This window comes from Misgurnus anguillicaudatus, chromosome 21 (genome assembly GCF_027580225.2).
Source record: "Misgurnus anguillicaudatus chromosome 21, ASM2758022v2, whole genome shotgun sequence".
Taxonomy (NCBI): domain Eukaryota; kingdom Metazoa; phylum Chordata; class Actinopteri; order Cypriniformes; family Cobitidae; genus Misgurnus; species Misgurnus anguillicaudatus.
This window is the reverse complement of record NC_073357.2, coordinates 40,212,008-40,229,264: the sequence shown is the minus strand read 5'-3', so window position 1 is coordinate 40,229,264 and position 17,257 is coordinate 40,212,008. Positions and strand designations below refer to the sequence as shown.

At 36.4% G+C, this 17,257-nt stretch overlaps 1 protein-coding gene across 1 annotated transcript in view; it reads left to right on the top strand.

The window, feature by feature from the left end:
* The first annotated feature begins 3,521 nt into the window (after nt 1-3,521).
* prkdc (protein kinase, DNA-activated, catalytic subunit) overlaps nt 3,522-17,257 on the top strand; it is a 39,980-nt gene continuing 26,244 nt past the window's right edge. Inside the window, exons 1-34 of the mRNA XM_073859180.1 lie at nt 3,522-3,830; nt 4,805-4,881; nt 4,966-5,070; nt 5,170-5,244; nt 5,327-5,435; nt 5,543-5,655; nt 5,732-5,831; nt 5,920-5,975; nt 6,083-6,113; nt 6,454-6,611; nt 7,071-7,217; nt 7,417-7,581; nt 9,136-9,304; nt 9,389-9,438; nt 10,004-10,138; nt 10,265-10,414; nt 10,720-10,832; nt 10,929-11,088; nt 11,164-11,241; nt 12,073-12,192; nt 12,293-12,452; nt 12,549-12,655; nt 12,796-12,886; nt 13,089-13,252; nt 13,355-13,507; nt 13,780-13,887; nt 13,974-14,200; nt 14,291-14,385; nt 14,465-14,564; nt 14,653-14,786; nt 16,049-16,279; nt 16,450-16,679; nt 16,795-17,003; nt 17,084-17,216. Coding sequence (XP_073715281.1) covers nt 3,668-3,830; nt 4,805-4,881; nt 4,966-5,070; nt 5,170-5,244; nt 5,327-5,435; nt 5,543-5,655; nt 5,732-5,831; nt 5,920-5,975; nt 6,083-6,113; nt 6,454-6,611; nt 7,071-7,217; nt 7,417-7,581; nt 9,136-9,304; nt 9,389-9,438; nt 10,004-10,138; nt 10,265-10,414; nt 10,720-10,832; nt 10,929-11,088; nt 11,164-11,241; nt 12,073-12,192; nt 12,293-12,452; nt 12,549-12,655; nt 12,796-12,886; nt 13,089-13,252; nt 13,355-13,507; nt 13,780-13,887; nt 13,974-14,200; nt 14,291-14,385; nt 14,465-14,564; nt 14,653-14,786; nt 16,049-16,279; nt 16,450-16,679; nt 16,795-17,003; nt 17,084-17,216 — 4,416 coding nt within the window. The 5' untranslated portion in view covers nt 3,522-3,667. The remainder of the gene's footprint in view (nt 3,831-4,804; nt 4,882-4,965; nt 5,071-5,169; nt 5,245-5,326; nt 5,436-5,542; nt 5,656-5,731; nt 5,832-5,919; nt 5,976-6,082; nt 6,114-6,453; nt 6,612-7,070; nt 7,218-7,416; nt 7,582-9,135; nt 9,305-9,388; nt 9,439-10,003; nt 10,139-10,264; nt 10,415-10,719; nt 10,833-10,928; nt 11,089-11,163; nt 11,242-12,072; nt 12,193-12,292; nt 12,453-12,548; nt 12,656-12,795; nt 12,887-13,088; nt 13,253-13,354; nt 13,508-13,779; nt 13,888-13,973; nt 14,201-14,290; nt 14,386-14,464; nt 14,565-14,652; nt 14,787-16,048; nt 16,280-16,449; nt 16,680-16,794; nt 17,004-17,083; nt 17,217-17,257) is intronic.

Genomic DNA, 17,257 nt, shown 5'->3' with positions numbered 1-17,257 from the left:
TAGTTATTGTAGGAAAGATGCGTCTGCTCTGACCAATAGTAGTCCACCTGGGAAAACATAGGGTTCTGCTGGAAGATCATCCCTTCATTATTTCCCCATTTAACTGTTAATGCTGGGCAGAGAACTGTGGGATTATTTACCTGTTCTTTTTTGATTGACATAATATGTCAGGCATGACTATCGGCTGTTTTCAAACTATCGGCCGATAGTTTAAGAAATTGCTTTTATCGGCCGATCCTGATTATTGCCGATATATCAGTGCATCTGTAATAGGAATACTAATGAAGCTAAAGGAGATATGAACAGCATGAAAGAGTTTTTATAATTTTATAATCATTTGTTAGCAGTGTTAAAAAGTAGAAAGTGGTTAAGGATTAGTCAAGTTTTCTTTTAGATTTGTTTTATGTTGTAAGGAAGGGCCTTCTATTTAACCTTTCTAGATAAAAAAAGGGTTTTGCAACATATTATGCAACAAATTGCTTATCAGCCACATGCACATTACTTGCAAATGTGTTTTTCAAAATAAGGGTATATATTATTGCTGTATGTAACTTCCTTACCTTTGGTAGAAGCAGATATCTCTTTTAGCTCTCCAGTTTGTAACAATGAAGCTTAAAGGAACCACAGTCAGTCTTTTATTTTTTATCATCATTGTACAAGGAACCTTTGGTCAGAACAAGATAAACCCATGGGTAAGATTAATTGAACATATCTAGCAATATTATATGTATTATAATGCATATCAAGTACACCACATACACTTTAAAAAAAGTGCTTAAAAGGTTCTTCACAGTGATGCCACGGAAAAACCTTTTTTGGGTTATCAAAGAAAAAATGTAGTCAAAGATATTTTTAAAAAACTATTTCTTTTATACATTTTTATAATCCGAAGAGCATTTTTCACATTCTCTGTAACAGAAAGGTTCTTCAGAAAAGGTTTTTCAATGGCATGGTGAAGCACCTTTATTTTTAAGAGATATATACTGTCTTTAGGTTTATAAACAACATTAAAACTTGATTTTTACCATAGAAAATCTTTCATGGACAGCTCATGGCAGCTGATGTGAGTGTGATATAAAATAAAACATACATTTTTTTACAATATTTAATATTTGTACATAATATTATACCTCTAAATACATTTTACCTAAACTTACTAAGATACTTTCGGTAATGTGTAAATCAGGCTGTTTTGTTTCTAGTTTAAAACTGCAGCTTTGGATTTTCTTTTTTAATGACTAGCCATCAGTGGACTATTCTGGATCTGGTGATGACACAGTAATAATCGAGAAGCCAGTCCACATGAAACAAGAAAGATTTTTGGAGGTAAAAACAATAATCTATTTTCCAGAGGTGTAAAGTTGTGAAGTATTTTTACTCATTATTACTCAAGTATCTGTACTTTTTAATTTTACTCTGATGCATAATGTTGTACTTTTCAATCCACTAGATTAATAAGTTGTTTTTTTACCTTCGATACTCAAGTACATTATAAATGTTGTACTTTCTTATTAATACTCAAGTAAAACTTTTAAATACTTGTGAAAAAAGTAATTAAGTAGCCTACTTTTAATGTAATATTAAATTAAACTTGTAGTGGAGTGAAACATATGATATTATGCTTTAGAATGTAGTAAAAAAAAACTTTGATAAAGTACAGAAACTTGAAAAATGTACTTAATTAAAGTAAAAATACTTGAACTGCAGCTTTGGATTTTCTTTTTTAATGACGAGCCACCAATGGACTTTTCTGGATCTGGTGATGACACAGTAATAATGGAGAAGCCAGTCCACATGAAACAAGAAAGAATTTGGAAGGTAATAACAATAATCTATTTTTCAGAGGTGTAAAGTAGTGAAGTACTCATTACTCAAGTGTCTGTAATTTTTTTGCAATCATTTACAATGATGCATAATGTTGTACTCAATCAACTAGATTAATAAGTTGTTTTTTCCTTCGATACTTGGGTACATTAAAATGTAGTACTTTCTTATTAATACTCAAGTAAAACTTTTAAAGACTTGTGAAAAAGTAATTAAGTAGCCTACTTTTAATGTAATATTAAATTAAACTTGTAGTGGAGTGAAACATATGATATTATGCTTTAGAATGTAGTAAAAATCAATGAAAAACACTTTAATAAAGTACAGACACTTGAAAAATGTACTTGATTAAAGTAAAAATACTTGAGTACGTTACGCCTCAGGCTACTTGGCAATCTTACCAAACCTTTCAGAAGAATATTTTGATTAAATAATTGTTTTCATTTTTTTTCTTAGAGGTTTGCACTGAAGAGGCACTATGATGATTAGAAGATACTGTGAAGAAGAAGATTGTCACATTGTGTGTCTGTATTAGGACTTTATTATTACACAAATGTGACCTTAAGATACCACAAAAGAGATTTATTTGACTTGATTGTCAATGTAATGCAGCCTTTTAGTGTGTATCAATGGCAAAAATAAAAAATTTAATATATTTCTGGTCAAATGTTTAAAGCATGGTGGTACCTTAAACACACACAAACACACATATCCTGGTTTTAGTTTCAGGTTTCGTTTACAAATGTGAATATTGTGATCAAAGTGAATCTACATGTATGGAAGAAAGCATGTCGCAGTGTTTTCATAAAATATTGATAAATGTTACTTTATGTTTTGGCGGAGTTCTCAGTTGTCTTGGATGTTGCTTCTAAATTGTAGAAAATACGTGAAATTCGCAGCTATAAAATTTATACTAAATACATTTTGCTAGATAAATTTGGATAATATTAGTGAGAAATGTTAAAAAATATATATAATTTTAATGGCGAGAGACAAAAACCGGAAATAAAATGTATATATATTTTTTAATTTAGGCCATTATGCATACTATTTAAACACCCCTCATAAATGCACAAATACAAAAGACATTTTGAAATAAAAAATAAAATGTAACTAAAAATAAATAAATAAATAAAGATAAAACAGAAATAAGATTTTGCCTACCCTCTGTTAGTTTCTGTAATAATTGTTCTGCATATTTGCTCATGTAAGATACTGCATATTTTAGACTGTAAAGCACAATAGTTAACTTTAGAGGTATTGCTAATTGTATTAGCTTTTATATTCTTCTTTATTTCGTCTTTATTTTTTAATTTAAAAACTTACTTATTTTAGTAATGTAAAGCATCTGAGAACATTTTTTTTATTACACTTTTTTAAGTATTACTGTATTAATCATTTATATATGTAAGATTATGGAAATAACTGGCGGTGCAATGATGTCATAAGCTGCTCAGTCTGCGCAGCTAAGCGTGAAGTCAAACACAGGCTAGTTCGACTTCATGTGAACTGACACTGAACTGACACAAGGATGACATCAAAATACCGCGAGAGCAAGAAATCCCACGGCGGAGTATGCTATCTAATCGTTCTCGAGGTACTGTGATGTCATACGCTTGTCGTTTCTTGCGACACCGCATTAATGTAAAGCATCGAGTGTACAACGGCGACATCTGGCGTTTGTCACCTGCATTTTTCTACAGAGTGACGTGAGCGAGCAGGAAGTGAGATACGCTCACATGTATTTGTGTTGCTTTGTTTTGGCGCCCACTTACAAGTTCACTTTCGTTGAGTGTAAACATTCATCGTTTCTGATGTAAGTTAAGCAAAAGTAAAGCAAAGTATGTCTTCCGACACTGCCACTGTAGGGGGGATTCAGGGGTATCTCCTGAAGCTTCATTCGTTTCTGTCAGACACAGAGACTAGGAATGCAGCACTCGTCTGCCATGATATTATTGGAGACTTGGGGCAGGAGTGTATGATCACCAAGAATGAGAACCAACTGGGTAAGAAACTTTATATGATGTGATCTTACTCCCTTTTGGTGCTATATATATATATATTACCTTTTTACGTATGCATGTTTGTTACCAAACTTAGTAGGTCACTTGCAGAAGAATGACAATGTGATTTGTTAAATTTTGGTATAGACGCTTTTAAAGCGACTTACTCTGTGTCCCAATTCGAATACTATCAATACTAAATAGTAGTCAGAATTAGATTAGTATGTCCCATCCCTGTTAATGCACTCAAATGTCCATACTTTCCCATAACATAAACAGTATACATTTTGGGCATAGTAACGTTAGGTGAATTGGGATGCAGACCTAATAAGAATGCATCAGTTTGTGTATTTCCTAGGATCGAACCTATGAGTTTTGCACTGCTAGCGCAATGCTTTATCAACTGAGCTACCATTTTCTATGTAAATAAACTCATTAAAGGTGCAGTGTGTAATTTTTAGAAGGATCTTTTGACTGAAATGCAAAATAATATACAAAACTATATTATCAGGGGTGTATAATGACCTTTCATAATGAACCATTATGTGTTTATTACCTTAGAATGAGACGTTTTTATCGACATACACCGAGGTCTTCTTACATGGAAGTCGCCATTTTGTGCCGCCATGTTTTTACAGAAGCTCTTAACGGACAAAGTTTTTTACTAAGTTGTCTTCGGCGATGACATGTTTGTCCGGTTGTGGCTAGCGTAGCTTTTCTATGTGTTTCAAAAGCGAGAGGTGAGCAGTGGACTGAGCCTTTGGTTGCAATTCGCAACCTCACCACTAGATGCCGCTAAAATTTACACACTGCACCTTTAATTGATGCCTTGGGTGGATGCTCACAAAAATGACATACACAATTTAAGTGCAAATTGACAATATCACATGAAGAATAATTCATGCATATAAACTCATCATTGTGTTTGTTTGATATTTAAATGTACTTTCATTTAACAACACTGTACAAACTGTCAGTCTTCCAGACATCTTTGCTTTTTGCAAAGGAGGAGGGATTGCTTAGCTTTCTCCGAAAGTCCCTTACTGATGAAGCGGTAGGAGATGTTTACCTCAATTTCAACAATGATCAGAAACTTTAATATATATAATATTTATAAAGCTATTGATGATGTCTACAGCTGCGTGATGCGAGAGTGGACATTCTTAATTTTCTGGCAGCATTTCTACAGAGAATGTCAGGCATTGTCCGAGGATGGGAAAAGAACTACGCTGTTGACCTTAAGGTACCCTGAAAATTAGCATAGTTCTTGTTGAAAGTTGCCTGATTTTGCAACTTTATTTTTGGCTCATACACAAATATGTTTTTTTCTCTGTTTGATTAGGACACTTGTCTTGTCGTCTACACAAAGGACAAAGCTGCGAAATCCAGAAGCCCTGCTTTAGATTTGCTGATCAAAGTGAGTCTTTTACCTGAATATTGTACTTTCACTTTACCTCAGTGATAATCATTTGATTTTATATCCTTTTAAATATCTTTAGATACTGTATCTTACTAAAGACTCCAGCATCGCACAGGATTTCAGAGTTGGTGATATGTTCAATAAGTTTTACGGCGAGTTAAGTCAGAAGAACAAGATACCAGATACAGGCAAGTTCTGTTATTGTTTTCATGAACCTTTATAATACACATGAACCTTTAATTGTGGTTTCCTATATGAATGATTAAAACATTGAATTGTATTTTGCTCCTGTTAGTGCTGGGTTACATTTATGAACTTCTTGGAGTGTTGGGTGAAGTGCACCCCAGTGAGATGGTCAACAATTCAGACAAACTCTACAAAGCCTACCTGGGAGAACTGAAGGGACAGGTAAAAGTGTCCTTTCTACATATGGACATGTACTCCTGTACACAACTGTAAACTATGTGAAATGTATGTTTTTCAGATGACTTCTACTACAAAGGAGCCAAAACTTCCTATCGTTGCTGGATGTCTGAAAGGAATCACAGCTCTGATGGTGAACTTCACCAAATCTATGGAGGAAGGTGTGTGAATGTTTGTTTGTGTGTGCGCGTTAATATATTCATGTTATTATAATAATAATAATAATCCCATTCATTTTGATTTAAACAGACCCAGTTATGTCAAAAGAAATCTTTGATTATGCACTGAAGGCCATCTGTCCACAGGTTGGATTAAATAAGTGCATTGATCTACAGTTTAAATACTTACATTTTCACACTTTTAGGGTTTATTCATCCTGATAAACTTTCTTTTTTCCCCCTTATATCTCTAGACTGACTTGAAACGATATGCAGTCATCTTTGGTAAGTAGCATTTAAAAAAAAAGAAAGCGTTCAGATGCAAAAAATAAAAGCTAAACGCCACTTCCATCAAAAATGAGATAATGATGTACCTGAATGCTCTCGACACACACTATATATTCATCAAATACTTTTGCATTAAATCCGTTTTATCCCACCCTCAGGCCATTTAGAAATACTGGTTTTATGGCAGAATCCATTAAGGTCTAATAAAAAATGCTAATTAACAAGAAATCTTGCCAGACGCACTTAGCAGTTTTTGCATCTGAGCTCTTTAAATATATGTATATATGTTTTCTTCAATGAGTTTTAACTAATTCCCTGTCTTTTTACTTCTTGACAGCTGGTCTCAGACTGTTTGCAAAGCATTCAAACCAGTTCGGCAGCTGTCTCATGGATCATTACATGTCTATCTTTGAGGTTATGTCCAAACTTTGTGGACATATCAATGCAGAATTAAAAAAAAGTAGTTATACAGCTCTGGAGTCTTTCCTAAAACAGGTATTCAATTATTTGGTCATATACAGTACTGTGCAAAAGTCTTAGGCCACCACCACTAGACGTGTTGTTTTAGAAGTTTTAATGTCCATCCATATTTATTTTTTTATTTATTTTATTAAGATCCAAACAGAAAATGCAGGAACTATGTACAAAAAATTAAAAAAAAATACATTTTCAGGACTAAAGGCATCTGTTTCAGGACTGTTTAGTGTGACTTCTCTACTAAACACTAAACACATCTTGAGTGTTTTTGAGCATAATGAAGTAAAAAGAATAATTTCTTTAAAATTATATATTAGGATTTAATTTTATATAGGTTTAAGAGATCCGGCAGTTTCCTGAAACAAAAAATCTAATTCTGGCATGGTGGCCTAAGACTTTTGCACAGAACTGTATGTTCAAAGATGTTACTTGAACTTGATGGCATCCTATCAAACTCTATCTCTTATTGTTGCAAAGGTTGCCACTCTTGTGGCAGAGAACATTGAGATGCACAAAAGCAAGTTGAAGTTCTTCATGCAAAAGTTCTGTGCTATCATCAGGACCATGGAGTCCAGTAATAAAGAACTCTCCATTGCTATCAGAGGATATGGGCTTTTTGCTGCGGTTTGTATCTCCCTCATTAGCATACCAAAATATAGTAGTCTTATATTAGCAAGGCCAAAGCTTTTGTCTAAATATTTAGCTTGTTTTAGTATTACTTGCACCAAATTATTACCAACTTTGCAGTATATTCATATTTATTTATATCAGGATAAAATGAATGTAGATTGTGTGATTGTGTTCTGTGTGTGTTTGCTTCTAGCCATGTAAGGTGGTGTGCCCTCAGGATGTAGAGCTGATGTATACAGAGCTGATCCAGCGTTGCAAGCAGATGTACCTGACCGAGTCAGACCGGGATGATGACAATGTCTACCAGCTGCCAAGTTTCTTGGACTCCATTGCAAGCGTTCTAATTCACCTTGATCGGGTATGATACATCTTTATGATACATAGAAGTAAAAATAGCAGGCTTTTAAAGGGACCATCACCCATTTGCATTAAGCTTCGTAAAGTTCGAACGCCAGTCATGTTTTTGAATGGTTGTGCATCATTTCTTCAGTTTCCCCTGAGACAGGAGAAATACTGATTTCAGTGTTGCACTTCCTTCTTTCAATTATGTAAAAATCATCATTTTGCATCATTGAAAGCAGGAAGTCCTATATCTTTTTTGAGAGAGTGAGACTACAAACACCCTTTTTCTCGGTCAAATAGGCACCAAATTCGAAATGTACGTTACATTTCGACTACAAATATGAGGCACTTTCATTAAAGATTAATGTTTCTACGGGTGAAATGCTCCTTTAATTGATGTAAATGTATTGATATCCTACATAACCATTGTAATCTCATAAAATATTTGCAAATATGCAAGAAAAGGTTTGTACTCTAAAAATACTTTATTTGTAACAAACAAGAGATAAAGAATTTACAAACGTGCAGAGAGACGTTTCAGCACTCGGACAGCGCCATGTTTTTTTTTTAAAGCATTACTTAAAAATGTTTCTCCTCCCACCATATCCACAGGTACAAAGTCATCATATACAATATATCCGTAAGGTAGCATTTAAAAACATTTAAAAATAGATGCATTTGTTTAAAGCAAAGCATTTATTTACTCTTTGCGCCTTCTAACGTCTCATAATCAGTCCTCATTTATGTCCAAGAGACTCAATAATAATCTTTTACATTCAATCCTTTAATCTTTCATATTAAAAAGCATTTTTGTGCTGCTGCACATCCATGTATGTGTTAAGCAAACCCGTGTTGCCGTCCTGTTTATAGGCTCATATTACTAACGCGCTCTTTAAATAACAAAAACAATATTGCGCCATTGACTTTAGACTTTAGACCAGGTTTTTGTTGGTCAATGGCGTAGTCTATTTTTGTTTCGTCAAAATAGCAACACTCCAACAATGCGCCTGAACACACCTCGTTTTCAGACCAGGCCGCCCATGGGCGCAAATGCATTTGCAATTTACACAACGTGGCGCTAAACGTGAAAATGCTCATTGTGCCGGGTTGAAACTAGCAAAAGACACTAACGTTGCGCCGGGTGTATGATAGAGCCCATAATGTGAATGTACCTTTAGAGCGGTGGTTCTCAAACTTTTTTAGCGTGTGGCCCCCCTTGTGTACCGTGCATTTCTTCGCGCCCCCCCCAAAGAAAATTTATGACAAATTTCTTCTAAAATGTAACATTTGAATTAAACAAAACATATAACATTATTCAAAGTAGTGCTGTTGGTTAGTAGCCATATATTTATTTAGTTTCATTACACAGAATTCATGATAAATTCATGTATTTTATAAAATCTCATAAAACTGGGGCCCCCCTGGCACCATCTCGCGGCCCCCCTGGGGCCCTGGCCCCCAGTTTCAGAACCACTGCTTTAGAGCTATATGTGAGGTAAGGTTTTGTAGTTGCTCTGTTTTAAACAAACAGATGTTGCAATGCATTTTTTATTTTAATGCATGTTTGTAGATCCCTGAAGTTTACACACCTGTGCTAGAACGCCTCCTTGTGGTTCAGATGGACAGCTTCCCTCAGTACAGTACCAGAATGCAGTTCACCACCTCTCGTTCCATAATCAAGGTGTTTGTTGCTATGGCGGTACAAGGTCCAGTTCTCTGGAGTTTCACCAGTTCTGTGGGTAAGACTAAACTGGAGGCCTCCTCGTCTTTTGGCGATTTAAAGTTTTACCAGTGGTCACACTTTCTTTCTCTTTTCAAAACAGTTCACCAAGGCTTGATCAGAGTGTGCTCTAAGCCAGTTCTTCAGTCAGAAGTAAGTGTTTATGCTATAAATGCAAATGCTTTACTATCCTGTATGTTATCTAATGATTTCAAAATGCCTTTAAAGGGGACAGAGAATGAAAAACCATTTTTACCTTGTCTTTGTTGAATAATGGTAGTCTACCCACATTCACAAACATATAAAAAGTGCAAAACATGCTAAACATCTCAGTCTCATAGAAATTCCTCTTTTAGAAATGTCAGCCAGAAAACAGCCCAATCTGAAAAACTGATGCTTATGACATCACAGGCGTCTAACTGCCCCTCCACTTTAAGATAATTGGCTAAATTTTTTGAGTGGCAGCAAAGTCAGCCAATCAGTAATGAGATTGCAAGTTAAGCCAGTAGAGGGAGCCAAATAGGTGCAAAACCACTTGTTTAAAATCCCCCACCCTAATAGAGCTATCTGATTTTAGGATTTTAGGAAGCTTCTAAGGCATTACAGACCCAAACAAAAAAAATGTTGTCTACATGTCACATCACAGAACAAGGATAAATACTCCGTTCAATCATTCTATGTCACACTAATGTGTTTACCCATGTGTTCATTCAAATAGGAACAGAGCTTTTCTTCTGGTGATTCTCAAACTGAGGAGAATTCCACTTTGGTTCGGTCTGGGAAATGGAAAGTTCCTTCTTCTAAGGACTACCTTGAACTCTTCAAAGGGCTTCTAGACTGTGAGAACCTTAAAGTAAGAATTTCTTCTATGTACATGTATTTATATTCTTTCTACATTAATGATAGAGACAGCATTTTTCTTTATCTTAAGCAATTTGTAATAAATAATAAGAACTGGTTTCATTACTGTCTTTATAAGGATACAGGATTCATGGATTTAGCTCCAGCTGCCAAGAACTACAACCTGAGAGACTTAAACCAACACTTATATAATGCTCTGGTGCAGTCAATAATGAAGATTGTAGAGAAACTTGATCTTTCAGTGCAGAAAGTCAATACTGGAGATGAGGTACTGTTATGGTGATATACCTGAAATGGAGTGTAAAGGATAAATAGTCAAAGACACAGAGCAGGAAGACAATAATATACATCTAAAATGTCATTTTTTGTAGTTTATAGACAATGTCAGTGAACAGTTGCAAGTACTGTATTTGCTACATCCAAAGCTCTTAATTTTTGTGGCTTTTGCCTTTCGGAATGTGCTTACAGTATTTCAGTAGACACTTTTTATTTTGACACTTTTGATTGTAGAGAAAAGAACATGCTAAAGCAGTGAAGTACAACCTAATTCAAAGAAGTATCTTTTTTTGTCAGGCACAGACTGATGCAGGTGCTGGATTTATGCCTTCATCTGATCCCACAGCAAACTTGATGCCCAACAAACCTAAAGACTTCATTGCCTTTGTCAACTTGGTAGACTTTTGCAGGTGTCATAAAGCTTTTTCTTGGCATATTGTTAGTAAAATATCAGAATTCCAAATGAGCACTTTAAGGAATTTATGCTCCTGTTGTCCTCTTTATAGTGAATTATTGCCTTCAAGAAATCCAGAGTATTTTACCCAGTGGATGCATCCTCTGTGTCATGAGCTCATTCTGCAGTCAATACGCTTTCCACTGGTCAGCGGATTTTATAAGCTCCTTTCCCTTTCCATGGGCATTGCCAAGAAAGCACACTATTTTGAGGTAATATACGGACACATATTGGATATTTAATGCATTTATAAAGTACATTAAAGATTCTGTATCTTTTGTTTACAGGGCTTAAAGGAAGGACATAAAGGTGGCTCCTCAATGGAAAAGGCCTGTTTTTCACTTCTTGCAAAGTTTGGAAAGGAGGTGTAACTTTTTACACTTTTTTTGTTATTGCCACTCATTTAATTTGATACTTAAAGGTGCACTATGTAACTTTTAAAAGGATCTATTGATAGAAATGTAATTGAATATACATAACTATATTATCAGTGGTGTATAAAGACCTTACACAATGAAATGTTGTTTTTATTACCTTAGAATAAGTCGTTTTTTATCTACATACACCGTGGGTCCCCTTACATGAATGTGTCCATCATGTTTCTACAGTAGCCAAAAACGGACAAACTGCTCTACGTTTCAGCCCTACGTTGTCTGAGACGGCGAAATGTTTGTTCTGTGGCAGTTAACTTTGCTTCTTTATGCGTTTTGAAAGGGAGGGGTGAGCTGTAGACTGGGCCGTTGGTTGCAATTCACAATCTCACCACTAGATGCTGCTAAAACCTACACAGTGGACCTTTAAAGGGTTCATTATAGTTATGCGTAGGTCTTACAGTGTAGCCTCAATGCAGTAGACTATGCGTCGTTTTTCATATATACTTCTGCGCCGACATGCAATTGCAGTTTGGGTTAAATCACTCCTCAACCTGGCCCATCTTTGTTGTTACCATCGTAAGCAGAAATGCCTATGAAGAAATGTTTCACAGATTTTTTTTACTTGACAGGAGGGGTTCTAGTGGACCAATCACAGCGCTTGCGGTCTGCGTAGGACGGATGCTTTGTTAAAATTTTGGTGAGGTGCACATCAGGCTATGCATAACCTACGGCATAGAACCTACGCACGACTATAAACTGCACTACACTTTAAATAGTTCAATTTTCTTTGTTATTGAAAATGCTGCTTCTTTCTCCTCCAAGGTTTGTGTACGTGTGAAACAGTATAAGGATGAGCTGCTAGCTGCTTGCCTGATGTTCATCCTCTCTCTTCATCCTGACATGGTTGCTTTGGATATGAAAGCATATATTTCACCTCTGCAGGTTATTATCAAAAAGTGTACAGTTATGAGGAGTTACTTTAGATTTGTGTAATCAGACACAAAAATCATTGCGACTCTTCTTTGTATGTGTTTGGTTAAAGGCGGCTCTGCGGTTGGGTTTGAGTCATCCTCCATTAGCCACAGCAGCACTGGACGCTCTGGAATCCTGGTCCTCTCACATTCCCACATCCATCATGCAGCCGCACTACGCTGATATACTTCCGCATTTAGACGGCTACCTCAAAACAACCAGTACCTCTGGTCAGTTTATTGTAACTTAAATAATATATAATTTCCACAGTAGTGGAAATCAGCACTTTATTTTTATTGGATTGTTTTTTAATCTCCTCGATTTAGAAAAAGATGACAACAAAATGGAAGTGACATTTCTGTCAACGGGCAGTTCTAAAGGATACGGCCAAGTTATGATGAGACTTCTAAAGAAAACAAAATACTTGCCAGTGGTAATTCGTTTGTGTGTTTTTGTCTGTTTAGCTAATTCCAACTGATTCTCAGAAATATAATGTTTTACCTCCACTTGTATTTAAACCTGGTCATAATGAGGGTTATTGAATACTTTGAAAGTCACTTTGGTCTCCGTTAGGGCGATGAGTCTCCTATTGCTGCTGTGAGACGCAGGGTGGTGCATCTGCTTGGACGTTTGGGAGGACAGCTTAACAGGAGCCTTGTGACGGGTACTTTTTTCCAATGCCAAATTTGTGCATTTTTAGACTATTAACTTTGTTTTTCTTACTACATTGCTCAATTTGCAAATTTAAATTTATGCTTTTATTTCATGATTTTTATGTTTTGATAATTTTAGAAAGTGCTGCTCAAGTATTAGAAGTGTGCATGCTTTTTTAAGCTTTATTCTAAGTTATCTTTGCACATTTCCAGCTGTGTCTGCCGAGGACATGATGAAGCGTTTTGTAGCGTGGGACAGTGAAAAGAGGCTGAGTTTTGCTGTGCCTTTCAAAGATATGAAGCCTGTAATCTACCTGGACTCCTTCCTGCCACGTGTCACAGAACTCGCACTGTCCTCCAGTGACAGACAAACGAAAGTAAGCACATTTATACCATCTGATACAGTATAAAACATCCGCATTCTACTTATTAACATATGGATCACATGCTAATGTGCATGTCTCTGTGAATGTGTGTAGGTGGCAGCATGTGAGCTTCTGCACAGTCTGGTAATATACATGGTGGGTAAAGGAGCCCAGATGACAGAAGATGAAAAGTCTGCTCCTCCCATGTACAACCTACACAGAAGAGTTTTTCCTGTTCTTCTACGCCTGGCCTGTGACGTCGACCAGGTTTTTTACCTTAACATCTTCTATCTGATGTTTTACATTTATTATACTGTTTTATACTGTATAACCTTCCAAGACCTGGAGTGTCCACATACGGGTCTTGGGAGGGTAAAGCAATTTCTTATGATATACTACAGTATATACTGTTTTTTGTGAGAAATGTGTAAAAGTATTTAAGCTGGTAAATACAAAGAGTTCTTTGTTTTATGATTTGTGAATTTTCTCATATTTTTTCCCGTCATAATTTTGCTGTGCATCCATGAACACTTTTTCAGGTGACGAGGCAGCTCTTTGAGCCTCTTGTGATGCAGCTTATCCACTGGTTTACCAACAACAGAAAGTTTGAGAGCCAGGACACCGTAGCAGTGCTAGAGGCCATTTTGGTTAGTAAATCTTCTTAATAGATTGTATTTAGCGAAACAATCTCGTGTGATGTTTAAAGGTAACTTCAAATGTTTTGGTTGAACAGGATGGAATGGTGGATCCATTAGACAGCACCCTCAGAGACTTCAGTGGCACCTGTATCCAAGAATTTGTCAAGTGGTCAATCAAACAGACTACACCCAAACAGCAGGAAAATAGTCCAGCTAACATAAAATCTCTCTTTAAGCGCATCTACAGCTTGGCTTTGCATCCCAATGTCTTCAAAAGGCTCGGGGCAGCACTTGCCTTCAACAGCATGTACAGGCATTTTAGGTTAGTGTGTGGTGAACAGAAGAACTTTCAAGAAATTGTAAGCATTTTAATGGAGTGAATGCTTATCCAAAATGATGTTTTATTTTTCAGAGAAGAGAACTCTTTGGTGGAACAATTTGTCTTTGAGGTGCTGGTGGTGTTTGTTGAGAGCCTGGCCCTGGCCCACTTTGATGAGAAGTCCCTCGGTATGAAACTAGACATATTCTCTTCATCAACGTTTCTATCTGTATAATCATGGCTGTCATTGTATTTTTGTCTACACAGGAACTGTCCAACAGTGTTGCAGTGCTCTGGACCACCTGAAGAGAATCATCAAACACAAGGCAGATACCCTCAATAAAAGTGCAAAGAGACGCACACCCAGGTACACAGGCATAAATCAAAAGGTTTCTTTTATAAGGTAGGTGTGTGTCTGTCTTGTGGTAAATTAGTATTTTTGGCTTTTTCCTCAGAGGTTTCCCTGCGGATCAAGCAGTCTGCCTGTCGGATGTAGTCATGTGGTTGCTGACCCAGTGTGGACGACCACAGACTGAATGTAGACACAAAAGCATGGAGCTCTTCTATGAGTTTGTTCCTCTTTTGCCAGGTGACCAACAGATGAATGCAAATCAATCATTTAATTGTAAATTACAGATATTCAGTTCTCTTTAAAGGGGGCATTGACTATGAAGATTTGTATGCTTTGATGCTTTATATTTGCCTTTTACTGCTAAAATCCATTGATAGAAACACATTAAGGGGCAGTTTCACAGACAGGGTTTATCCTAGTCTCAGACTAAGGTGCATGTTTAAGCTGCCTTAATTTAAAAACTTCTTGCACTGACATATCCTAACATATATCAGTGCCATTTTTTTTCTTCTTACAATGCACATCAGTAATGAGTGAATTATTTGCAAGCTATTTGTAAAAACAACCTACATGTCCTAAAAAAACTAAATCCTAGTCCTGGATTAATCTGAACCCTGTCTGGGAAAACTGACCCTAAATGTTTTTATTGATAACATCAAAAAAATCTCAACATGTAATACTCTAAGTACATACATTTTAAGCTTTGGAGGTCGCCATAATGCACTCTGGGTCACTGACATGTTATGTACAACACTACACAGATTTCTTGATGTTATGTTTAGCTTCTAAAAATGCAAATCAATTTTCAACAAATTTTTGAAATATTTCCATGTACTGCATTTTAGGATCATTACATTTCCAAGAAAGGTTTGTCATAAAAAATGTGTTTGAAATTACTTTGAATTTTTGCATGGATGTAGTTCAAGCCGTTAACCTCTGATGCTTTCACTGCCAATTTAACTCATTCCCCGCCAGCCATTTTTTAAAAAGTTATCTGCCAGCATTTTTTGTGATTTTCACAAAAGTTTCACAAAAAGAAAATTTTCTTCAAAATATATATAAACATACAAATATATCAAATGTAAGAACAGACCGTCTGCTTTCAAACAAACAAACAAACAAACAAAACAGGAAAAGAATGTTCCATCCTATCTATATATTTTTTCTCTGCTAAATTTTTTTTTGCAAAAAGCTGAAGTAATTGCGTTTTTGTGAATTTTGTTAGAGATCAATTCAGAACGATTATCGAAACACACAGAGTTTAAAAAGAGTAAATAATGTTTTGGCTTCTTTTTTTCATAAATTGGGTAAGTGCACCATATAGTGGATAATCGGTATTGCAGATTAACATTGTGCAAATGTTTTCTCTTAATTGACAAGATAACTCGTCAATCGTGGGAAAAGAGTTAACCATTACCAATAACAAGACACAAACCCTTTTCCTTCTTTGTAAATATACACTTTTTTTTGTTAAACTTTTACTCTTCTTTTTTCATTAGGTCATACATCTCCTGTAGTTTGGCTGGATCAACAGTTGAAGCAGCATGGATCAGGGTTTCTCATTTCATGCTTGGAAGGAGGTGGTTTACTTTCTCAGCCTACCTTGAGAGAGGTTGAAGCCCCCTTTAGCATCAAAGCCACCTTGCAATGGATGGATCTTCTACTGGCTGCTCTTGACGGCTACAATACCTTCACAAGTATGCGCTGTATTCAGCCCCAAAAGATTCTGGGTGAGTAAATGTAAAGCATGATATAATGCCTAAAGCTGAGAAAAACCACCATCAAAATACAAAGTACCCTTACCCCTACTTCCTAAACCACTTCCTAAACATTTATGTTTAGCGACCACATCTTCTCTTAAATGGTGCTGATGGCATCCTTTTATCTCCTCCTCATCCAGGTACTGGCGACAAGTCCAGCTTTTTGCCAGCCATCCGTTTTTTCTTGATAGAGTTGTCCATGCAGGATGTAAAGGCTGCCAGCGCTTGCTTCAAAGCGGGCAATGTAGTTCAGCCACACTTCAGCCCACGAGAAACGGAGCAGTACAACTACAGCAAGTGCTCCATCATCGTACGACTGCTAGAGTTCACCACCATGGTACTGCAGAAATGTCCACAGGACCTCTGGAAGGTAAGTTAGGGTTCTCCTACATTTTTTTTATGTGTTTTTGGGGCAATTTGGAAGAAGAAACATTTCAGATGTGTTCGGAATGAACCAAGACAGACTTCTTTGCTTACTTCCTTAGTTTATGGAGCAGGACGTTTTCAACTCCTCTTTCTTCGCACTGGTGGCGCTGACAGTGTGCGACCCCTCATCCATTGGGTTCAACATGGCCGATCTGGAGGTCATGAGTCAGCTGCCAGAGGTCTGCATTCCTCTGCTGAAAGCTTTGGCATCGACACCTTACAAGACAGAACTTGAATGCGGCATAAAGAAGAGAATTACCACACAGGGGTCTGTGTTTTTCCTCTGGGTGCAGTATAGGGTTTATAAGTGATATTTTTCTTTGTTGACTATTCTTGTTTTCTTGACAGTGTTGAGAAGTTGTGTGATGTTGATCTATATGAGCCAAACACCACAGAAAGTCACGCTGATATACATCTATTGCTCTCAGCCTGTAAGCAGCTTCATCAGTCTGGGCTGCTCAACTCAGTCTTGCACAGTCAGGTACATTTTGGTCTTGTTCAGTTTGAGGCATTGAGTACTGA